This window comes from Calidris pugnax, unplaced genomic scaffold (genome assembly GCF_001431845.1).
Source record: "Calidris pugnax isolate Ruff unplaced genomic scaffold, ASM143184v1 scaffold56, whole genome shotgun sequence".
NCBI lineage: Eukaryota > Metazoa > Chordata > Aves > Charadriiformes > Scolopacidae > Calidris > Calidris pugnax.
Window position 1 is genome coordinate 17,641,257 of NW_015090839.1, and position 25,266 is coordinate 17,666,522.

General features: G+C 38.1%; 1 protein-coding gene across 4 annotated transcripts in view; it reads left to right on the forward strand.

Annotated features, from left to right (window-relative positions):
• Positions 1-3,149: 3,149 nt before the first annotated feature.
• PCNX (pecanex homolog (Drosophila)) overlaps positions 3,150-25,266 on the forward strand; it is an 81,846-nt gene continuing 59,729 nt past the window's right edge. For 3 of the 4 annotated variants that reach the window (XM_014941734.1, XM_014941736.1, XM_014941737.1), the window contains exons 1-6: positions 3,150-3,170; positions 5,976-6,184; positions 12,216-12,321; positions 15,267-15,312; positions 16,189-16,278; positions 17,899-19,599. In XM_014941734.1, coding sequence (XP_014797220.1) covers positions 3,165-3,170; positions 5,976-6,184; positions 12,216-12,321; positions 15,267-15,312; positions 16,189-16,278; positions 17,899-19,599 — 2,158 coding nt within the window. In that variant the 5' untranslated portion in view covers positions 3,150-3,164. Of the gene's footprint in view, positions 3,171-5,975; positions 6,185-7,990; positions 8,048-12,215; positions 12,322-15,266; positions 15,313-16,188; positions 16,279-17,898; positions 19,600-25,266 lie in introns of those variants that run through there. The other variant, XM_014941735.1, reaches the window with a different exon arrangement.

Here is a 25,266-nt window from a genome sequence, read left to right on the forward strand (position 1 = left end):
GTCATCTTAGCTCTTTAGTATCTCTTAAGCTCTTTTTCAGAAGAAAAAGCAGTAAATGTTGCATTGCTTTAGGACATACATAAATAAGCAGAACTTGCTTAAAAAGTCTTAGGTAATCGTAATCTGAATTCTGAGCATGGCTCACTGGTGTGTGGGAGGGAGTTTCTAAGCTAGCTTCAAATGACTTGTTGCTGGCAGGCAACCCTGTGTGTTTAAAAAACAAGGTATATAGAAAGACTTAGAATGCTGGCATATTACTTATGAAACTTCTTCACTTAAGGAATTCCAAGATCATAGTGTTGCTTTGATGCATTGGGGCAGCAATAACTGTAGTTATTCCTAAATTGTCTTGTAGCAACAAAGGCAAAAGGATCCCTTAAGAACTTCTCAAAGCTGAATGCATTTTACAGTAAGCCTAATAACTTTTTTTCAAATGTTGCTTAACTCCCAACAGGAATGGAATGCTTAATCTCTCTTGGATATGATAATTTAGATGCATTTATTGCTTAAAGACTTGGTTTATTGCACCCAAGGTTCTAAGTCTTTCGTCTGTGCGTTCCTTCTATTGATCTTGTATTTTCAGAATGGAATCTAGTCATGGTTGTGGTCAGCAAACGATACCATAAATCTGTGTGTTTCTTTGCACGTGTATGCCAGTGCTGTTAGGGTTGATGGTTTCACACATGGTACAAACCAGCTGAAGAAATTAGCAGTAGAATTCAGCAAACCTTTCTTCCTTGGTCCTTCATCTGCCTTCTGAGCTTAAGTACATGGAAGTAAGGTCTGTACCCTGTGTGAAGGAGAAGAGACAGTTGTATAGATAAATGTATCTATATTACAGGTCCAGATATTTATTTTTTTTTCCCCCTCATGTGTATTTAATTTAAGGACTTAACCTGTCCTCATTGGAAATGTGACAAAAAGTAGAGTGCAGCTAATGAAGGAATTGGGGGAAGAGAAATGTCTGCTTGAGTGAAGCTGCTCGAGTCTGTACTCTTGGATCTGTGGCTTGGCAGCATGCATACAAAAATACTGCTTTCTAGACTAGTTAAATCTATCCTGTTTGGATGTTTGTATTCAGTAACAGACTCAACTTTGCTTGTTGATCTGCATATCTGTCATAAGAGCTGATCACTGTTTCTACTCTAATCCAAAACTCAACTTGGGAGAAGAAAATAGGCTACAGTATGGGGAGACTGTACAACTAGGTTGTAAAACATAGTGGTAGAGTTGGAAAAAATACTGTAAATGCATCGGTGTTGCAAGGGGGATGGGAAGAGAGGAGGCTGCCAAAGCACTTCCCCAAGTCGGAATGCTGTTTCAGCCCCACCACGTGCGCAGGAGGGGGTGAAGTCTTGGCTCCGGCACTCGGGGAACTTTGCCAGTGACTGAAGAGAAGCCAGGACTGTACCTTGCTTGGGGTGATGGGCTTGTATGTACCTACAGAACTTGTCTGTCAAAGTCAAGCTCGTTTAGACAACAGTTCACTTAATAGGCGCTTGATTTCCTGACTTGTGTATGTAGTTATAGAAGTAGGTCACATAAATGTATCTTCACGTGAAAGTCTTTTTCCAGTGAAGTTTCTGAAATAAGTGCTGTTTCTAAAAACCAAAAGTTTAAGTACTCAAAGTTGGATGTATGATGAGGATCCCTGGTATCCCACAGTGCTTTAAGCCACATCTAGTTTCTTGGCTACTCACGTTTCATTTGTACACCTTGAGGTTTCAGTCAAAAACTACATAACTTGCAGCTGAACGTGCTTCATGATAACAGCAGTTATCAGGCTGCTCATAAACAAAAAATGGTGACAAAACTACATCTGCTGTTTCTTTTCTTCTTGTGTGTGACTGTTTCTATAAAACACTGGCCTCAAAATGCTTTAACTTGAGAGCATTTTACAAGGCAACTGTTACTACTTAATAAATGTTTGATTGATATCACTTATACGGATATCAGACTTATCTGATTTGGGTTGGGAGACTCTCTTATGGATGTTCTCAACAGGTAACACCTACACGTGTCTTTTTGAAAATAATCTGCTATCTGCGTTGCATCTGTGGTATCTAGCTAAAGCTAGATGTGGTTAGGTAAGATCCATTTAGTCTTCGTTTCTTCGTAAGCGTGCAGCACAGCCTGTGATCAATGACATTCCCTCTGATTCCTGACACTTGCGTATTTGAAATGTTGAGTCAAGATACAGTGACTTTTGTAATTCAAATTGGAACATTTTAGTCCTGTAGCTAGTGGTTTGAGGTTTCTTTTCTGTTCTAGGTTGACCACTGGAATTGAGGAGTGCTTAAGGTGTGCTATGATACAGCTGAGCTGACCTAACAGCCAGCAGCTTCCAGAAAGGACAGACCCACTCCTCAACTGCACATTCCTGCATTCTTTTGTCCACATGGATAGTATGGTTTTCATAAGTTGTCCTGAAAGGTTTGAAATAAGAAAGTAACTGGTGAGGGAAAGGTGGTAGAAAATCAGCATACTTCACCTTGCCCTCCATCTTTGAGAGTACTACTTAACTTCCCTTTAAGATTTAGGGAAATACTTTCAGCTAAGAGTTTATCTAATGATTTGGTTTGTTCAGCCATTAGATGACTGAAGTTTTCAACAGAATGTAATTAAAGCAGGCAGTTTTTGTATGGTCACGTCTGGCTCTTTCTTCGAGCTTCTTCAGTTGTGACTACTGCTGTTTAGCACCAAAAGAAAACATAGACTAATGGAAGTGACTAGAGATGTGCAGTTAAATGGGATGTTCTCTGAAATGTTGTTGCAACTACAGACTTGCAGACAGCTAGTGTCTGCCAACAACTCTAACCTGGGGTTTTTAGTCTGCTGTGCCCAATAAAAAATGCTTTAGTACTTGTGAAAAGAACCAAAATGAGTTCTAGCTGCAAATCTGTAGGAGTTAGGTTTGTATTCCAATCTTGAGGATGGCATTGTATAGGATGCACAGTTACGGTGGTGAGAGACTTGTCTTTCCTCTAATATTATAAAACGTCAAACACAGGTTAAAATACTAACCTCATGTTAACTTGCCCTGGCTTGTGGGCAGAAGACCCCAAATGGAAGTTGAACACTTCTAAGTTTGGCAAAGAAAAATAGAGAAGGCAGCAGTGGTTTAGGTTGGGTTGCAGTAACTCTTCCTTCCTCTTCAGGCTGGAATGCAGGTGAGTTGCTGGTGTGATGGGTAGCACTGCTGTACCACAGCATGAGACTTAACATAAAGTATGATCAGACAGCAGAATATGGCAGATGTGCTAAAATTTTTACTATTCCCAGAGTATATTCCCTATCCAGAGAAAGGTGACTACTAGTAATACGAAGAGTGAAAAGTAGTGACTTTATTTTATTTTTAGCTTTCCACAATTCAGTGGAAATGGGATGTGAGGAGAAAGTACCGTTTAATTCTTTATTGGGTTTGCTGCAAGTTACATGAGGTGTTTTGCTTTTCCCCCACTTGTTCTGACAGCTTTCCTTTGTAGAACAGGACATGTAGAATTTGCATTCCACAAGATAAACTGGATACATTGGGTGACCTCACTGCTGGTGGACTGAAGGGGAGAAATTGAAGAGCTCTGCAGATAGAAAACTATAGGTGTGTCATTTATAGACCAACTGTCATCTAGTGTTAAACTGACTCTTCTGGTAATGGCTTTTGAGCATTAGGTACTTAAGAAGGAGAAGCTAGTTGAAGTTGTGTTGGGAGTGAGTAGCACACTGCTTAGCAGGTACAGGAAGCTCATGTGTTCTGCCAAAGTTAACGGGCTTGCCCTTGCCTGCAGCGAGCTAGCTGCCTCTCAAGTTCTTGGAAGTGGAAGCACTGCCTTTCTTGACAAAACCCTTGTAGCATTGCTGGTTGCTTACTGATGCTGTTTATAAATAACTTTGTTTCCTCTGGGGTCGGACTAGATGACCCTTGGAGGTCCCTTCCGGCCTGGACAACTCTTTTTCCTCCTGAGGTGGTGCTTGGTACGTGAATCTCCCTGTCCGTTAGGGTCTTGTCCAGCTCAGCATGCAAAATATAAGTTAGTATACCTCAGCTTAGTTTGCCTTTCCTACCTCAAATGTTTTATGAGGTGTTGACTTAACTTGTTTTGGAGGAAAAGGTAGGTTAATCTTGATCTCTTTAAGAAAAGAATCCTAATAAGTAACTTGCCTCCTGATTGATTCCAGACTCAATTATTTATACTTGTTTGGCTTTAGAAATGTTATATTGATTATTTGTTTTTGCTTACTGCCAGAAGGTAAGCAGCCAGATTAAGGATTGGTTTTGTTCCAAAGTCAACAGTCACTACAATATTTAGAAATGTTTGAGGTTTTTTTTGTATTTGGAGATCTCTTCGAACTGTTCTTGCTAAAGTCATGGTTTAAACTCTGTGATGAGCACTGTCAGTTCTTCTAGGACTAATAAGCTCTTGATTATGTAGAAATATTGATGTTGTAATTGGATCTCTTTTAAATGACTAAAAGTAGCTGTATGTGCAGAATAGAAGGGGCTCTCCACTCATGTTCACTTTCTGATTGTGCAAGATGTGTGTAGGGCTTTGATCACCATAAAGACTTTTCTCTTGGGATGATCTGTACTGGGCGGAGACTAGGTGTAGTGTATGAGACAACCTGGAGTTTGCCTTAGACTAGGAGATCTAAAAAACACAGCTCACTTGTTCTTCTTGTCTACTATATTAATGTTTGTGGTGGTAATAAATGCTTTTTAATTCTGATTGTCCTGTGTCTGTGTACATGTATATTTATGGCTGTTACAATTTTATACCAAACTACACCATCACTGGGGTAAAGGGTAGTGATGCAGTAAAATGTTTGAGAACACAGACTCTTCTTGCATTTGTGAAGAAAGTGGTTTATTGGTACATGAAGACTAAGAGTTGGTATCTCATTTTGTTTAGTGACTGCCTTGGGAAATGGCAAAATTTATACATATGAAAAAAGGTGAATAGAAGGGTGAAAGCCTTGAAGTGAAATGTGAAATTCAACTAGTTCTCTAAACACTTATTCTAAATAATTCTTAGGCCACATGTATCTGTTGCTGAAGTGATTGATCTGTAAAAATCTTATGGGCCTCAGCAAAAGTTGTGTGAGAAGTCTTAACTCTGGAAATTCAAAAGTTCAATTCAGGACTGAGCTTTTTTTTGTGTGGCTTTTGGCCACCTTTGAGGCATTCTGAAAAACTCTCTTCAGAACATCTGTGTTGGCTGCCTTTCCATGGGCATGTAAAGGTCTAGCACAAATAATCTTTGCAGAGTGTGGTCATGCAGGTTATTGTGCACTGCTGCGCAAATGTGTGAGCCACGAATGTAAACAGCCTTTTTTTTTGTGTGCAGCTAGGGAAAAGTTTGGCTTTTGAGACTGATCAGTACCTTGTCATGCATAGTAGCTGTGGGAAGCTGACAAACGAGGTCAAAACACCTTTGTTGGGTTGTTCAGCAGGTTTTTGCCCATCTACTATGCTGTCAAACTCACGTTAGTTTTTCCAAAATTAACTTGGTGCTACGTACTAGCCCTGAAATATGGTCATACCCTGTGCTTGGTTTAGTTTTCAAGTTGCTTAAAGTATTTATTTTATTTTTATTCAAACAACTAATCAAAAATATCGGGTGCAACACAAAAAAATCATGCTAGCTCTAGGTTTCCTAGTCTGGGTCCTACATTCTGATAGCCTGAAAGAAGAGAACAAGAGTTGAATTTGGTTTTCAGGCTCCCGTGATGAGTCTGCTTAGCATACTGCTGCGGTGCTTTCATATCTTATAGTCCAACTCTTCTTTTTTTTGATGTTGCTAGGCTTGCAACAATCCCCACACAAAGTTTGACTCTAGGGAGTGTGTGTTTAAACCTTCATTTTCAGTATGATCAATATTTTCTGTGTGAAAGAAACTGTTAAACTCTAGATAGCGTTATGTATTCGTATGGACATTTGACCTTGTGCTCATTAACTCTTTCTTACTGTCTTTTGAAAGGCCCTTCCTTCTTCCATGATGATAGTAGCTGTCTACTGCCCGGTGATAGCAGCTCTCTTTATCGTTTTGAAGATGGTGAATTACCGTTTGCACAGGGCACTGGATGAGGGAGAAATTGTGGAGAGGAATGCCAGTGAGCATATGGACAGAGGTGCAAAAACAGAACAAAGCAATGTTTCAGCCAAGAGGAAAGACAGCAATGGGCCCAGGTAAGGTGTCTGCTGATGTTTGTGTACTGCTTCAAATGATGAACAGTCCTGTCTTCATCGGATGTGTAACTGGAATGGTGGTTGAAATAAACACTGAGGAATATAGATGCAGACCTCCATAGTTCTGAAAGACTGTTTAAGTCTGGTCTTTAAAAGCAGACTTATTTATGTATTAGTTTGGAAGTGATGGATTCATGTTAATTTCCTGGTTCCTTCCCCAAAGGAGTTCCAGAACAATATCGAAAATGCTGGAAGCACTGAAACAATAGCATGGAAAATGTGTGCTGATTAGGTCACTAAATACTTAATGAACACAACCAGTACAACTAATCTTATTTCAGCAGTGGACTTAGTTTTAAAAATCTAGCTGTCAGAGACCACGTACTATATGCTAAGTCTTTTATTGCTGAAAGGAACATCTGATGGGGTTTCAGTTTGCTTAGTTTTGCAAAAGCAGGAGTTGGATACAGTGCTTGAGTCCAGGCATAGTCTTGCTTCAGGAGAAGGCTATCCTGTGAATTTGGAAATCCTGGAATTCTTCAGTAATGAAGATGATGATTCTGAAGTACTGTCAAAAGGAGGTGATTCCTTTCCACAGATCTTCTTTGCTGTCACCAGCATTAAAAAAAAAACAAACAAACCAAAACCCAGAGGTTTTCCTCCTCTGACCAGACTACTTGGATAAAGAAGAGCAAAAGATGACTCATCACCAAGGCCAGCCTAACCAGTCTGATCAGACTGTGGATGTGTGACGAGCTCTATTATCAAAGCCTCTGCCTGGCTCCAGATAATTGAGGCCATCCGAAGAGTTAGACTGCATGAAGTAAATCAACCTTGAATTGTTAGCTTTCAAAGAAGACCTTTCTCTTGTCTGTGAGCTTCTGGTACTAGTACCCATGAATAATTTTCAAAGCAAGGCAACTAGTATGCTGTCCTAAGTCTTAAAACGTTGTGTGTGTTTTATTAAAAAACAAAACAAAAAACCCAAACAAACAAAACCCTGAAACTTTTTCATGGAGACGTGTGCTATAAGGAAATGTAGTTGAAAGAAGCCTCTTCACTCTGTTTATCAGGATGCTTAAAGAAAGGAAGTGTTAAAGTGATGCTCTTTAAAACGCGCAGCTTAGAAGTTGAAGGACTTCACTGTACATGTGGGGTAGCTTCTCATCTGATGGGTCTTAAGTTCTGTATCTTCTCTCAGCTCAGGTATTGTTAGCCAAAGCACTGTCTTAGATTCCCTTAAAGTTGATATACAGTGACTTCTTGTATCAATCTTTTATAACCTGACCCTTTTTCCGTGTTGTGTTTGGTAACGGAGCCTGCTGATTTTAATTATGACTCCATTTAGATTGCTGTATACCTTACTAATGGTAAGGTATACTTATTTACTTATTATACTATTACTTATGGAGCTATTTTGGCAGAATGCTTGCCTAAATGTATATTAATGCTTATTCTGCTTAATAAAATTCATGAAGTAAACTAGTGGTCTGTTCTGTTTCAATGCAACCTTGCTAACACATGTTCTAGCAGTGATCTTTTTTTTTTTTTTCTTTTTCAAGCCGTGTAGCTTTTGCTTCCAAAACAGTAGCCAAGACTTGGCAAGGGACTTCTTTCTACTAGTATTGTGAATTACTTCTGGATGTTTCAGAAGTTCTGTTTTGTCTAAGGAGCAATTGACGTGGGACCAGTTATTACACTATAAGCATTTGTAAGCTCAGAAGTAGAGGTTAGTTTGATGCTGTGTGTCCTGCTTGCCAACTAAAGTTTCATTAACTTTTATATGATCCTTGTTCCCACTTTCAGGTCTCTTAACTAGAACTGGGAACAAGGTCAATGCAGAAATTACGGAGTTACTTTTTGGTAAGTGGGATGTACAGTATATACTAATCTTTGCCTGGAAGCTTACAAGAACTCTGGGATGATAACATTCAAACCAGTAGAGGGGATGTAGAGTGAGTGTTTAATATTGAGCTGTTGCCGCCTTAGTAAGCTAAATTCAAACACTAATAAAAAAACTGCCTTGGAAGTGTGTATGTAGGTTTTTGATTTTTCTTTTTTAACTCTGCTCCCCTGGCATAAGGTGGATGTAGAGGAGGTCTAAGTGGACATACTATGTTAAATATTCACATAATCAGAATATTAGTTTTTGATAGCTTAGGCTACAGGGTCTGATACTAAATATATATACATACGCACTATATTGTGCAAATCAGTCCTGGAGTTTTCACCTGTCCACTCACACCCTCCCTGGGACTGCTTTACATATGAGTATTCATAGTTTTTAAGGATTAAGAAATTGTATGGCTTCTGTTTAAAAGTTATGTTCAGGATTCTGTTTAGCTTCTAAGAACGGCTGTTCTTTCAGATGTTTATCTGCTAAGTGGTGCTTTCAGGTATTTGACAAAAATTATGTGCTGTCACTTGTAGGTTTACATGAAGTGCTCATTTATCTTCAGTTCACAATGGTTTGTGAATAGGCTCAGACTCCGAGGGTTTTTAATCTTTTCATAGAACCTTGGTATGCTTAAGCAAAGAACAACTTACTGATCCCTAAGGAATGCCTTGTTTATTTTTTCCTCATCCTCTTCATAAAGCTAAAATTCTGTAGTTAATATTTTTGAAAGAAGGTAGTCTTAGTTTAGAGATAGTGACTTGTCTTCTGTAGCTTCTATTGCGGTGCTTTCATACTTAAGCAGGTGGCGGTAGTAATTCTGTGAGTTTTCATGGAAACAAGTAATGGGGGCACAGGCTTCTCATCTCACATAAAAAGGTAAAAGGGACGGTGCAAGCGTAATCTTTGTTGGGTATCAGTCAAGCCACATAGATACCTGAAAACACTTGAGTCAGTCTTGTTTTGGGGATATGAAGATGGTTTCTTCTTGTGTCAGTGACTATTATCATTGAAAGTACTGTAAAAAATTAACCTGGTGACACTGCTGTCCCTGATCCCCATCAGCATGCGGGAGCTGTAATCATGATGAGTTTCACATGTGCTTCTACAAAATAAAACTGACAGCTGGAGAACGTTGCATCTTTGAGTTATGTATGGTTTACTTAAACAAGCAAGAGAAATTTTTTTTAAAAATGGAATGTCTACAACTCTTGCACTACCGTTGCTATTTCTTCTTGCAGTTTTCTGTGGCTAGTGACCTGTTCTTAACCTTGGAGCTTTCTGATTTCTGAATTAGGGATTCAAGCTTTGACTAAAGCTTCTCTTAATGCTTGAAACTGTCGTGGTCTGGCATTTGCAGTGTGTGCTGTGGTCCTTTTGTATTTTGAGAGCAGCCTCCTGACTAGTTATGCTATTTTAGTTGGAAATTAAGGGGAGAAGGTGTTCAAAAGAAAAGAATAAAAATCTTCGTCCGCTTCATCCTGAACTCAAAATTGTTCATTCCAAACTGTGTCTGGAAGTTCTAGTTCGAATATCAGATTTCTTTAGTCAATAAGCCCAAGTCAGGTTTTAAGCTTCTGAATTCACATAGGCTTACAGCCTCTTCAGACTTTTAATTAGTCCCTGACATCCTAATGTAATATAGCTGCAGATAGTAATTTTAGATAGGACAGTTACTAATAATTAGAAATATTAGTTATAATTTGTTAATTTGTTACGTGCAGTCTCTGAATGCCTCTTTCACAGCAATCTCTGTTGCATGTAGCTGGACGTAATTTACTCAGTCTTTTCAATTTGCATAGTAACTTCAGGTTTTTTGCTTGCAAATTGAAAAGGGTAGCACTTGCTCTAAGATATGAAGTCAGCAAACTGAGAAACTGTTTCTATAACTTAATAGCAGAAAGCAGTGGTCACAACAGTAGTAGAAAATGGCTCTTGAAGGATTCTACATGCTGTTGTAGTCTAGATCCTTATGGGTACAATGATTAATGCTAGAAATCTGTACTTCAGACTTTTTGGTTTTTGTTACTAGCTTTTGTTAATCCATTAATTTGTGTGTGCTGTCACAGAATATAGCATCTGTGAGTAGCGTGGTGACGTTGGGTTGTATTGTTGCTTATGTTGATACTTGTGGTTCACTTTTAGACAAAATCACCTTCTTCTCCCACCCTGGCTAATTATCCAGTTTTATGCCTGAAAGCTTAATTGCATTGACTTATTTTTCTACTTCATAGGACATACTTTAATCATATGCAGCGTTTGAATGAATTATTCAAACAGAAAAAGAATTTAATCTTTTCTGAAAAGTGTTCTTTCTTGTGTCTTCAGTTGTTGTCATAATATATGCTGGACTTAAACAATAAATGAGAATTTTTCAGTTAAGTCTTTTAATGTCATGTTACGTCCTTATTGTTCTTAAAATGCTTACATACAGAATACTTTGTTTGGCTAAAGCTGCTGGAAATCATTGAAGCTGAATTCTATATATTTATTTTTTTCTTACCTGATTCTGTCTTACTATAGCTGATAGTATCAGGTCAGAGAGGGCTCTGTAAACAGTGATCAGTAAGAGCATCCTTATGTCTGACTCCTGAGCTGTATGCCAAAATGGTGCCTTTTCACTTCTTTCTTCAATTTGCTGGATTGGGACAATAATTGTTCTGCTAACTGATGGCTGGCTATCTCTTGACTTCTTTTTACTGAAGTAGTATATTCCTAATTTCAGGCTGTGCTTTTTGTCATCTCTGTGATGTAGGGAAAGGTCAGGGGCCTCTTGGGAGCCATTCTAGATGATACAAGGTTGTACCTTTACGCCTCTCTGAGATGACAGTGGCTTGAAGTGTCATGCTGCAGAATGAATGATATTTCGGATCCTTTAGTTGTGTTTGTAACATCCTAGATTGATGTCCGTGTGTTCACAAAAAAATTGTTAGGTGTTGGTCTTCTTGCATGAGACTTTTCTATAAGACTAGCTGTCTGTTAAATAAGTCCTGCAGTGCTTCTGTCTATCTCTGTCCCCTTCTCCAGAAGGGCTTCATCTTTAGTTTCTTAGTCCAGATGGAGAAGGGTTGTGCGTATGTCCTTTCTCCAGGAAAATGGAGTGGACTTGCCACAGCTCTGAATCACGGATTGTTGGGAGGCAGTTGTTTATCTTTAGGCAGGAGCAGGGAGCATCAAGTTATGCTGCAGTTACTTCTGTTCAGAAAGCTCCTGGATCAAGGTGATTAGAGAGAACTGTATTGGGAGAGGAAAAAGGTTGCCTCAAACTCTCCCTCTTTGCAATTAACAAACAATCCTGGATTCGATTCCAGAGTTGTAGTCCCCAACATATTTCACACCCCATTGTCCTAATGGACAGACCCAACTTGCTTTTGTTTCATAAATACCTGCCTTTAACAAGCTGAATTATGTTGAATTAACAGTTTGGTGATGTTGATGTAGAAAATACTTTTAAAGCAATACTTATTAATCCTGAGAGGGTGAAATCACTAGAAAGTAATAATACGTATATATTGTACCTCAAAATATTTCTTGGTAGGGCCTCTAAATTATCTGAAGGGAGCTTATTTTCTGGTAGAAAGAAATGGTTTGCATCTCTGGGAGAGATACCCTGTCCCTGTATGTCTCTGCCTTTCTGATAATTGGCAATGTGTGGCTTTTGTTGGTTAACCCATCCTTATTTTTGCTCCTAGACCCAGTCTGAGGAAAAGATCTGTGCTCTTTTCCCTGCTCTTTGAAAGAGTTCTATTTATTATTTTTTCTATTGATTTCTTTCTGGGTATTATAGTTGGATAGATGACTGGAAAGCTACACGTGTATACGTATAGACAGAATTTCATGTCAGCATTTCAAAATGCCTTGTAGCTCCTAGGTTTTCACAGTTTGTGTTGGCTGGTGACAGTGGGCTTTACAAGGCAGCAGCTTCTGTGACAGTACAGAGGGTGCTCCAGCTCTGACTGAGCTTCCTGTGTCGAATTGTCAGTACTCATCTGAGATACTCAGATATATTTGAGCCCCTGATATTTTAAAAAGGGAAAAATTGTTTTGAATCCGCACTCCGTGTAGACAGACAAACTTCTGTTGAACTGGTAGATTAATGTTTGCTTGGTTTTTTTTCCTCTTTTATGTTTCTCACAGTGATCCTGGTGGAGGGATTGAGATGTCAGAGTTCATACGAGAAGCAACTCCCCCTGTTGGCTGTAGTTCACGCAATTCTTATGCTGGGATAGATCCAAACAACCAGGTAAGAAATAAAGCTGCTGCAGTTGTTGCTTTAGTACTGCTGACTTTGCAGTCTGCGGAGTCATCTTTGCTGATTTTTAATTATTATATAACTGCTTTATTAGGGTGGTGTTGCACTCTCCCAGCTGCATAGCTCTTGCTCATCCCATCTCATATTCATTTTAAGAACAGCTGGATTTTATAAGGCAACCTGCTATCCCATCAGAAGGCATTCCCTTTTTCTCAGTTAGCTTTCTTCTCATTTAGTAAATCAAAATGGCTCAGAGCATGGTCAGATAATCCCTCTTCCTTTTGGTATCAGTGAGCTGTTAGATAGCTCAAGCTGTAACTTCATCCTTGTGTTCTAACTTTGTTTTCCTCCATTACTTTTGTTTGATCTCCCATTTAGTTGCTTAATTGGCAAACTTCCGTTGTGTTGAATTTCAGGGGGCTTCTTTTAAGTTTTCTTAGAAGGTATCCACTGCTGATTCTCTCTTGCAATGCTAAATGGCTTTCTGAAAATTATTATTCCTGAGAGTTCTGACTCTGCAGTCAAAAATGTTAATTTGCTAAAGTACAAAGCAAGATAAACTGGTGGAAATAGAAAGACTAAAACTGTTTATTTTTGGATGACCTCTGCAAAATCTTTACTATTTTGACACTTCAACTGTAGTGGGAAGAAAGCCATAAATAGGGGCTGCTGCAACACCAGATGGAAGTGCTGAAGAGCTTGGCTTTATTAGATTTTAATGCAACTTCATTATGCTCTAGTTGCCGTGTAATTTCACTGGGGAAGTTGTTCTGTTTCCTTATTACGTCGGCTAGATTCATGCATTCATCTTCCATAGTGCTGCATGTGGTGTTCCTTCTAGTTGGCTTGTGATGTTTAGCCAGTTGTGGCATCTTTTACCAACACTTTGAGGACAGGTAGGCTGACTGGCCAGACTATAAGGTTACGTTGGCAATGAGCAATGCAGCATGCTATTAAAGATACAGAAGCTGTTTTTGAATGAAGTGGAAATCCTTGGTGTGGTATTAACATACCAAGTCCTTCTAATTAGCTCTCTGAGCAAGCAGTACATGATGTAGTGCAGTGTTATGCTAATGGTGGTGTTTTATCTGAATAATGCTCCATCATGCAGCATAGATACCCTAAGAGATTTTCTACTTTGAGGAGAGCAGGTATTTGGTGGCGTTCAAAAGAACAGGAAGTGATGGTCTGTGTAGGAAGACAGAACTAGGCTGGGGATCATGTTTCTTTGACTGGTCTTTGGGGGGGAAAAAAAGCTATTCCAAACACACTCATAACAGTTTTAATGTTAAAACATGTGAAGAAGCTCTGTGTTATTTCACGCGTGCTTTAATGTTGACACTATAACACTATAACACAGTTACAGTTACTGTGAAAGGAAGTACAGTGTTTATAATGTATTTATGCTGATAAAATTAGTGCTCATTAGTCCCCTGAGATTGAATTTGCAGCATCAAAAGGGTATGTCAACAGTAAGTAAACTGAGTTCTGTTCAGTTTTTTTGTATGAAATAGCTTTCCCATAGCACTGACATTCAGCAAGGCATGTTACTGAAGGGGGAGGAAAAAGTTGAAACATGGCAAAATGACTAAAAAAAATTACTACATGACAGTGTAGTAAAGAAAATGCATTAAACAAGCTCCGGCTGCTTTTCTGCATTACGTGTAGCAAAGCTCTCATTCTTCTGTAGTATGGCTGAATAAAATCTGCATGCATCTTCAGATTACCTTAAATTTGCAGTGCTTACAGAGAAGAATTAGTAGAATTATGCTCTCTTTCTTGAGTCATCTGAACTAGGGATTTTTGAAAAACAGCATCCCAGTAGGTATACAGTAAAATCAAAATGCCATCACTGTTCTATATCTTGGATTCAGATTTTGCCTTTGAGTGCTCTTCTATCTTATTTCCAAATGGTTTAATTACTTGACACATGCATTTTTGTGTGCTATTCCAAGTTCTTTCAGAGAGGTAGTACTGGAAATACTATTGAAGGAAAGACTAAATCCAGTTTAGCACCTCTGTGAAATAATCTGCTACAGATTACTGGTCATATGTAGAAAGACAGACTGCAAACCTAAATGGCTAACTTGTTTTCATATGAGGAGGTATATGTGGGCTGGTTGGCCGTTGAACATGGCTGAAAAGCAGACACTATAAATTTCAAATGTGATTGTAACTAATATTCAAGAATACTGCACAGTCATTTACTAACCAGTTTACCTGCTTTGAGGTAACTGTAGTCTGTGTACTTGGAAACTGTCTTCAAAAGAAAAATTGTATTTGCAGGAATGAGAGGGAGAAATAAGACATAATAAAATGATCAGGTTACATTGATTTCAGTTTATTGAGCTGCCAGCAGGGATCATCCTGCCATATCCTCTGTTCATGCTGTTGCCACTGTCCATGTACCAACATTTAGGTTCTTGTGGTTACCTGGTCATTTAATCAACTTCGACAGACCTGGAAACTAACCCTGTTAAAAATATGTATTTTTTCCAAGGGGAGCAGTTTATGTATTTAGGGTGGTGTTTACTATGTTGAGCAGATAAGTTTTATTTATTTTTTAACATGGTGTTTTCTTTAAGCATTTTAGGCAACCGTGATCACTGCATTAAACATCCAGCTTTACAAGGGCCGTTATTAGCGTACAACCACACCAGTAGTTTGTTTCCGCATTAAGTATTTTCAAGGAAAATTCCTAGATCAGAAACTATTTTTAAAGTCAACATAGTAAAATCTCCAATTACATTGGCTATAAAACAGAATAATTCAGTGATGTAGTTGGATGCATAATTAGAAGCCTTGTCATCTCTGTTTGCAGTGGAAATATTCTGAGTTGGAAAGGATTTTACAGCACTCTGCTGTTTGGTGTGTTTGTGCCTCTGTCGGGTAGTTCCTGAAAATTTACAACTTCTTTCATAATTCCCTATTTCTAGGTTGGATCTGGGTTATCTCGTCTGGGAACAGCAGCAACCATCAAAGGTGAGATTTTTGCCTATTTAAAACTACATTGCAGTAGCACTTCAATTCGCTGGTTTTTACTATGTTGTTTCCAAATACTGTCCTCCTCAAAACTTTTTGTGAGCTAAGTACAGCGTTTACTGATTGGAAGAAGTCTTCCTGGGAGTTGCAAATTGTGTGCCCAAAAACACTAGGAGACAATATCCTGGAATCTGTGCTCTGTTTTCCATGTAACAACAGGTTTTTTTCTTGTAAACACAGAGCCAAGGGGTTGGTTTGAGTGGACTTTTCCCTCATATTTTGAGTTCTGTGCAACCAGATGCCCTTCTGGTATTGTATTTCAGTTACTTGATTATGTCTAGTTACTTGGCATCTAGCCAAAGTATTGTCCAGGGCAGCCCTTGTGAACTCCTCTGAGACAAAAAAATAAATTATTTGTAATATGCAAAGTTACTATTTTGTAAATGTCTTAGGCTAATAATAAGACAAATGAAATTAAGATGTGAATTTTTGTTACCTTCCTGATTTTTCCTTACCTTTTTTTTTATCTCCACAAGTATGTTGTTACAATCTGCCCCTCATTTTTATTGGCAACCATGCAAAAAGGAATAATAGCTATATCTTTAGGGGAAAAAAATAATATTGCTATTGAGTTTGTTGTAAATACCTTCATGGAAGATCTGTGTAGTTGAAGGAAAACCTTCTCGTATATAAAATAAAAGAAAAAGAGTATACAATACTTATCCCTGAAAGATAATGGAAATTTTCTGTTACTTGTAATTATTGTTAGTTGCCTTCAAATAAAGAACTAAAAGTACCAGTTTCTCCTGATAGGTGTATGTAAATGTATGTGTTAATACTTTAGGCACTAGTACTCTTCTTTCTTTAAATTCACAGGAGATACTGACACTGCCAAGACCTCTGATGATATCAGTTTAAGTCTTGGCCAGAGTTCTAGCCTATGTAAAGAAGGGAGTGAAGAACAAGGTAAAATTTCTTCTTCTACATATTAAACATGGTATTTTGTTACCGAGACCCTTTACTTAACATGCTAAATAAATTCATGTAATTTGTTGATAGACTCTAAGAAAGGGTATCTTGAAGCTTCCTGATTACTTTCTTAATTACTCTAAGTTCCTGGGATGCATAGCTTGAATACTTTAAACTTTATTCTTTGGCTGTGTGTTTCTTTTTCTGGTATATTCCAGCAGGTAATAAATATTTACTGTCTCCTTAGTGCTGAAAGATGGATGGCTTACATGTCTCTTGATGATCCATCTCATGCTGAAAGTGGCCTGGGATTCATTGGCTTCATTGTAGACTAATTTGCTTTGCTTTCCAGTGCAGCCAAATGAATTTCTTTTTAAATCAGGCATGCGTTTCTGTAAAGTAAATAATCCTGCTTGGAGTTCTGTGTTTCTGGAGCTACAGACTGCTTCTAATATGCAAGCTATCAGAGTTTCGTAATTGTTTTTCCTAGTATGTAAGGAAACTGCTAGCTTGTATTCTTCGATTGTCCAATTTTGTTTCAGATTGCATTTTTCATTTAGCTTCATTGCCAGGAAGAAATCTGCTCAGTCTAAAATAGAGCATAAAACTGTAGGGAAATCTTTTGTTTGCTGATTTTAAAGTACCTTGTGATTAGCAGGAAGTTAACTCTGTGAATACTGTGGTTCATTTTGACCAATCTAGTCAGACTGATTCAATTGTTAGTCTGTGATTCAGTGCAGAATATATGTTTAAAATAAAGGGTTACTTGTGGCCATGATGTTGTAGTAGGCAGCAGAGTTCTACTATTTTCAACTGACTTAGTGAGTCTCTTAAGTTACACATGTGCAAATACACTCTACAAAAAATTTAGCAGTTGTAGTAACTTAACCTGGCTTCCAGATCTTCTGTTTTTAGTGACAGCACCAAAAGGAAAGTAGCCTGCCTTTCAGTGCTGCCTGCAGGTGGACATTTTTACAGCAGACTACTTGTGATTGGTAACAGAAAAGATTGTTCTGACCAAGAGCTCTTGGTTTGCTTTAACAGCACCAATTTCAGAAGTACTAAAAGTCTGTAACTTTGTAGGGAGCTTTATTATAGTGCTAATAGACTTGTTCCACTGCCTGCATCCTTGCTAAGTGTGACATTACTTGGTACCTGATGGGAAAGGTGATTTTTGTGAGAGTTAATGGGGCTTAGTCTGTTTTCATTAATAAATTTAAACTTTATTTGAAACAAACAGTTTACTGAATGTAGGAAATAAAAAAATAAAAAGGCAGGGTACCCTTTTATAATTAAGCAACTTTGCGATACATAAAAACATTAAGCCTGACACATGAGGAATAGAGGAGGTTGGAGGCTTGTCAGAATCGTGTTGTCTTTTATTAGCTGCTAAGATTAAGCTGGTGTTGACAGTTTCTTTTTTTTTTTATAAAAAAAGTCCCTGTCAGGTTTTCCCAGATGCTAGGAAATCTTTTAAATGGTAATGTGATTCATGCTACTTGCAAATGGATTTGTCAGTTTATTTGCTTTATCTCGTATAAACAAGCAGTTGTAAAGCAAACTGTGTAACTTACATGAACGTTCTACATGAATATTTTTAAATATGTACTTAAACAGATTTGGCAACTGATCGGAAGCTTTTTCGTCTGGTGTCGAATGACTCGTTCGTCTCCATCCAACCTTCATTATCCTCTGGACAGGATTTGCCAAGGGACAACAGTGACAAAGTGTGCCTCTCGAACAACCAGCTTATGGACCAGTCTAAAACCGGTGCATGTGACCCAGAAGTAGCTTCGCTTATAACTCTGCATTCTCACTCCTATAGGAAGGATCATAGACCACGAGGTGTACCAAGGACTTCTAGCTCTGCCGTTGCTTTTCCAGATGCTTCATTAAATGACTTCCCTCTCTATCAACAAAGACGAGGACTGGATCCTGTCAGTGAGTTAGAAGCTTCCAAGCCCCCTTCTGGATCCAGAGAGTCCTTGGCTGAGAACTCTTGCATTTCAGGAGTTTTTCAATTAGATGACATTCTGAAAAGTAGCAGCCCTCAACCATTGGCTAAGAGTGGGAAGAGCAAATCCTTGAAAGCAGACAAAAGTGTGGACAGTCTGAGAAGCCTGAGTACTAGAAGCAGTGGTTCAACAGAAAGCTACTGCAGTGGGACTGATCGTGACACTAACAGTACCATCAGTAGCTATAAAAGTGAACATACTAGCTCAACGCATATAGAAAGCGTGTTGTCAGAGCACGAGGAGGAGTCTCCTAGAGAGGAGAGAAAGGACGGTAAGAGAAAGGACTGCGGTATTGACTCAGAGGATGACAGTAGTTCTACTACTGACAAAAGGACTAGTAGCGAAAGGACTGCTGTGGAAGTGAGCACTAACAGTGGTGCTCAAGAGATAAAGGGTTCTAATGCATCTGATGAGATGCACAGTCAGAAAGGTCTTTGTGCCTCTGCTTCAGAAGAGGCCAACAAGAACCCACACGCCAATGAATTGACTACACAAGCTGACAGGCCTCCTGGGAAGGCCGCTGAACAAAGAGATGAGCAGAGTGAGAAACTAGCTGTGCTAGTAGATACAAGAGCTTCTAAAGAAACGAGTGGAAAACAAAAAGAAGGAGATGTCCGACCAAAATCTTCTAGTTTAATACATCGAACAGCTTCTACCCACAAGTCCAGCCGGAGAAGGACAGGAAAAAAGCGGGCTAGTAGCTTTGATTCAAGTCGGCACAGGGAATATGTTTCCTTCCGAGGTGTATCTGGTACTAAACCTCATAGTGCTGTGTTTTGTCATGATGAGGACTCCAGTGATCAAAGTGACTTGAGCAGGACATCAAGTATGCAGTCAGCTCATCAGTTCAGCAGTGATAGCTCTTCCAGCACCACCTCCCATTCATGCCAGTCTCCTGAGGGAAAATACAGTGCTCTAAAGACCAAATATGTTTCTAAAGAACGTGGGGGCACAGACTCTGAAAATACTCACAAAACCCATGTAAGCTCTGAAGGAATTAGCAAAAAACGATCTACACGTCGGACTTCTAGCACAAACAGTGCCAAGAATCGTGCCAGAGTATTAAGCCTGGACAGTGGTACTGTAGCTTGTTTAAATGACCCAAATAGTTTAATGGCACCAGGTAACATAAAACAGTTAACCACTTCAAAATCTGATTTGGAAGCCAAAGAAGGAGAGGTGCTAGATGAGCTATCTCTGTTGGGAAGGGCTTCACACTTAGAGTCAGTCACTCGTTCTAGGAATAGCTTACCAAGCCAGGCTACGTTTCCTGAAGGGGAAGAGCAAGAATCGGCAAGTGGAGGTAAGTAAATGACCTACCAGAAGTATCATGCCATGTTTTGTTAACGAGTCTGGTATCTATGACTTGAGTTACAACTGTACTTGGGTGTCTTCCTGTTTCTTAGTTCTTGCCTAGTGAAACTGACAATGCATGTCCTTCATAATCTCTTGGAAGATCTACAGAAATGGGAGTTGAATTCAAACAAATGTTACAAAAGCTATAGGTAGACTTGTTATGGGTTTGTAATTGGCAGTCTTTGCTAACCAGAACTGTATCTTAAAAGTATTTGTGATCAAATCAGACCTGCTCCATTGTATTGCTCTCAAACTTCTAATTATGTTCACTATTTTAAAAGTTAACGATAAAAGAGAGACTATTTTTGTTTGAAAGATTGTGCAGTTTAGAAAATTTGGAACATGGAAGGGATTGTTTGAAGTTACTGCTGCCTCTTAGATGAACTCTCTGGCATGGCTTGAGGTGGTGTCAAAAAACCAAAGCCTAAAACCCTTACCATGCTGTTTCAAATGGTGCATTCTTAGGATGGTCCAGTTACTAAGCTGAATTCTCCTAGGGATTTGGTTTTGCTTAGCCTTGCCATTGTTGACCAGACAGTGGTGTTAACTTTGGGATGGCTTTTTTTTTTTTAATCCTCATTATGAGAACTCAATAACCTTCATGTGCTGGAAAGAGAAATGTAGTTTCCTCTTACTTTCTGTAACTATTGCTTTGCTTGGTGTAATGCAAGTACAAAGCTTACCTATAGTAGCTGATGTTAATACAGATTAATAGAGGCATCTTTAGAAGATTTTTGAAGCTCTTAATGTGTGAGGCTTTTTTTTGTTTATCACTTGTTATGATGTTTCAGAGTCTTTTCTTGGTTAGCCGTATTGACTGCCTTAACTGGAAAGCCTTTTGTATCATGGAAGATGTGGGTTTAAAATGTTTTCAGAGCAGTATGGGATTGCTAATTACCTCAGTCTGAGTTCTGGGATTGTTTGAGGGGAATACCTACCAGATAATCTGGTTAGCTAAGCACACAAATACTCTCTAAAATCGTATTTTAGATCAAGACACAGATATTTTTAAGAAACTGTAGCAAACTTACTGTCACTATTATTTAGACTGCCGAAGCAAAATATAGTAACTCTTCCATCTTAAAAGGAAAGACTTCCAACTTGCAATGATATATGAAATATGACTGATTAGTGGGTTTTTTGTTGTTTTGGTTTGGGTTTTTTCCCATCCCCTGACACTGATATAAGAGCGAACTCTAAAAATCAGTACAATTAATTTCCAGGGGTGAAAAAAGTGTTCTACACTGAATTCCAGCTGTGTAGTGATTACTGATCAAATTTGACTGGTTTACAATTAGCTCAGACCTGTTTAGATGCCTTGATTTAAAAAAAAAATATATATATACATGCATATATTGGTACATTCTGTCTTTCTGTTACTACCAGTAACAAGTTCTCCAGTAGCTTTAATGAAAGAGTCCAGGTTGCTCTTTTAGTACTAACTCTGCAAGCTAAACACTTAACAAACATTTTATTATGCCTTGTTACAGTGACAGCTTTTTTTTGTCTACTGAGAGTAATTTGACTAATAAAACGTCTGTTTTACATATTTACCATTTTGACTCTATGCTCTCCTTAGCACAAGATTTAATTTCGTTTTGGTTTGTGTTACCACAGCTTAAAACTGTTATGGTTCTCTCCTTATATGCAAAGGAGGATTAATATACCTTACCTTACAGAACATGTCAGATGTTAATGTGCGCTCACCAGTTGTCAGGAGTCTGAAAGAATCGGTGCATGACTGCTGCTTATTGCCAAATATTTTGATTGCTCTTTTAAAGAGTGAAATGTTGGGGACACCAACCCTAATGCATTTAAAAGCAATCTTAAAGGTACAAATCTGTAGTCGTTTAAAGCAGGGAAGTCTTGCTGTCATTCCCGCTGCACTATTCTCTTCAGCTTCCCCTTTAAACTTTGTGTAAATAATGATTATTTGGAAGTTGTTAGTATTTTTAATAAATAGTGAGCACCGATGAGTTTCAGGCTGACTTTACGAAGCAATTGGGATTTGGGTTCTCCAGATCTGATGACATATGATTAATAACATTTGCTGTATCTTATATTTCCTATTACCAATAAAATAGGAAGTATTTTCTTTATAATTTTAAGAAATGAATGTTATTCTTTTTTTTTGAAAGCAGAACAAAAGTATCACTTTTCTTTAGCATTACTTAAATATTTATGCAGTCATGTCTAGCATCAAGAGAGTAATTATTTTGAATTTATCTGTTCCTGATCAATCTGAATAATTCCTTTGTGTTGTCCTTTGATTCTACTGGTTATTCTTTTGTGTGTGTTTTGTTTGTTGTTGTTTTCCTTTTTTTTTTTTTTTCCAAACTTATAGCTTACATCTGTTGCAAACCTTATAATATATCTTTAGTTGTGACTTTTTTTCTTTGGGCTTACCTGTAACTAATAGTAATCAGAGAACATGTTTTAATTTTTTAAGATCTAAGTTGCTTTATACTCAGTATTTCCCATTATTGAGTTGTCTTCACCTTTTGGGAGTGTTTTTAGACATACATGTGGAATAAATATATGTTGTATGTGTATAGAAGTTATTTGAGAAAATGAAGTTATTTTTAGTTGCCTGTAGCAGGTGAATAACAGCATAAACCTGGGTCAGATTTTCATAAGATCAGAGGATATTTGTTGGATGGGACATTTAGAAGCTGCCTGCACCAGCCTTCTGCTGAAGGGATTATTTTATATAAATATTTTTTTTATTTGTGTGATTGCTTATGATAACTTTCTGAAACAAATATTTACAGGTGCATGCTGGATAACCGAAAGACTGATACTAATAGGGCCTCCTTTTATTCAGTCAGCAGGTTTCTGTTCCTATTTTCAAATATGACTTAAGTCAGTAATTATAACTTCATTTTATCTTTAAGCCTTTAGGAAGTAAACCAGAAAGTACATTCTTGTTTGTGTAACTGCTAAAGTGTGTTTTATGATGGGTATGGCCTTTAGTAATCTTTTACAAAGCAGGATGCTTTACAGACTTGTACATCTTATACTTTAGCAGATAAAACTTAGCATACTGTTTCATTTCTGTCTTATTATGCCAGGAAGTGGTGAATTACTCACTCTTTACAAGATAACCTGTGCATTTGAATAGAAATTGTAGTTCATTAAAATGCAGGCAAATAGCATTTTAAACTTCTGTAATTAAATACATGTGGTGGATGTGTAACAAAAAATGGAAGATGTTTTACAATAGTTGTTATCCTTGTTTAACTGTTCTGCCTCTATAAATAGCTAGTAAATTGATGGGTTATGGGTTAGATTAAGTTGTTTACAAATCTAAAAGTTTGCCTAGATGTCTAGTGGTATTTTGGAAATACCACCTTGATACTCGCCTATGCCTGGTTCCTGTCAGATGTGTGCTATTTCTGGATTGCTGTCTGTAAAGATTTAAAGAACCAACATAATGCTGTATATGACACAGTGATGCTTTGTAAAACTTGAGCTGACCTGAAAAGTCAAGTGTTCTCCCCAGTTCTTCATTAACTGTAAAAGATGCACCTTTAAGTTGCTACTGTCTTTTACAGCTTACTGTAATTTAAGATGTATTTATTTAAGTTCTTGAGTTACGTGCTCTTTTGTGCATTGCATAGTGATACTGAAATAACAGCTGATACTGTTCTTTTGTGTTCTGTAGTCTGCAGTACATCTCTCCAGGCAGGCAAAATAGGGTTTTGTGGGCTTGCATTAGAATCTTGCATTTCATATGGCATATGGAAACCTCTTCATCTTTTCAGCCTGCGTGTATTCATACGTATATGCTTAGTGTATCTGCCTGTAATCATTAGATGGTATCCTCCTCAAAGTTAAAAGTACAATTCAGTTCTCCGCTATGCAGCCAATGGTCATGTCAGCTCCTACCAGAATATCACTTTTTGCCTATGACGTTTATGTTGTACGTGTTCTATAGTCATTACTTATTTTGCCTGTGATGTAGAGCCTGTTCCATACTTCTGATGGCTTTAGTTTGATAATGTTTTCTGCAGCTGGAATTAATAGTTACAGAAGATGGGACTTCTGATCTTTTTTCTGGGAGTCTGTAAGTGTGCGTTCAAACTGCTGAACCAAACAGTTTTGCATGAGAAATCAAACTCGGAAAGAGTTTGTAAATGGTAGAAACTGAAAAACGTGTCAAGCTGTTGTAATCTGGCTGTGTGTATGTTAGCTATCTCTATTCATGTGTCCAGCGTGACCCCTCCTGTAACTGGATCAAATAAAGCAGATTAGTCAGTGGAAAGAGCTCTCTTCTATATGATGTTCTCTGTTGGAACCAAAAGACTGTACTCCGTTACTTGACTTTGTGATGTTAACGAGCAGTGTCATAACGTACACAGCATTTGCTTCAAGAATGACATAGAAATATTATTAGCCCTTCCCAATATCTGACTTAGCAATAACATTGTTCTGTCACAGCTTTTGAGTGTAAAGGTTTAGTTTTACAGAATTATCTCTGATTTTGAATATCCTGTCATTTCAGTACAACTGAGATGTTGTCATTAAACACTTAGATGTAAACAGCATAAGGAGTGATGTGCAAGCCTGAAATGGAGCACTGCAGTTTTGGAACTTAACAACAAAATAACACTTGGCATGAATCCTGGCATCTACTAATAGTTAATCCCTACCTGCTAAAGCAAAATACAGTCTTAGTACGTTGTGTGGCAACTCTGTCCTATCTGTCTTGTCCCTTTTCTGGTGTTAATGGATAAATATGGGGGCTTTTACTAGATGGCTCTTGACCAAAATAAATACCATATTCCTGATACTTTGTGGCTCCATAAAGGTGGTGATGGGGAGCGAACGAACAAAACCTCAGGTTTTGTCCAGCTTGCAGCACTGGTGGTTGAGAGCCAGGAATGTGTGTGTTTGCTTGACAAAAACCCTGAATACTGCTGGTGAGAGACTTCCTGTCACTCGGTAGAAACACGCTCCTTTAGTGCATCGTCTACAGAGTACTAGATTTTCTACCTACAGTTCTGCAGGGCTGCATGAGGGAAATTCAGGATACCTGATGAAAAATGCATGGCACAGCATTGCAGCATATATCAAAAGTTGAAGCATAGTACACTTCATATAATTTTTGTTTGTTGGTTTTTTCCTTAGGAGTGTTATTTATAAAATTTGACCCTGATTAAATTCTCTGAATCCTCCCAAAGAAAGCAGAAGTAGCAGTTCTTTTAAAAGTAGTTTGCATTGCTGTGGGAGTGAGTTGTTCTTTAAATGTCTTAGATTGGTAGGGTTTCTGCAACTGCTTCTTGGAATAACTTTTACTTGATTTGGAAAGAATTATTCGATTTTGTTGACAAGTAGCATGCGGTGTTCATAAATTTGCCAAGTATCCATCTCAAACAGGAGTTGAATAAGAAATTTTGATACTTGGTATAAACAAAGCTGCATCTACTGACTTAAGTTTATAAGTCACTTCTTTCATGCTCCTTTGTAGGTGTACCTGGATTTATTGTTATACAGCTGGGAACAGTTCTGAGAGCTCTCTGAGCTGTAATGGAAGTGCTCGTATTGCTGCCAAAGGTAGCTATGAGATGTAATTCCAGGATATATTGAAGTTGGCTACTAATTAACACATGGT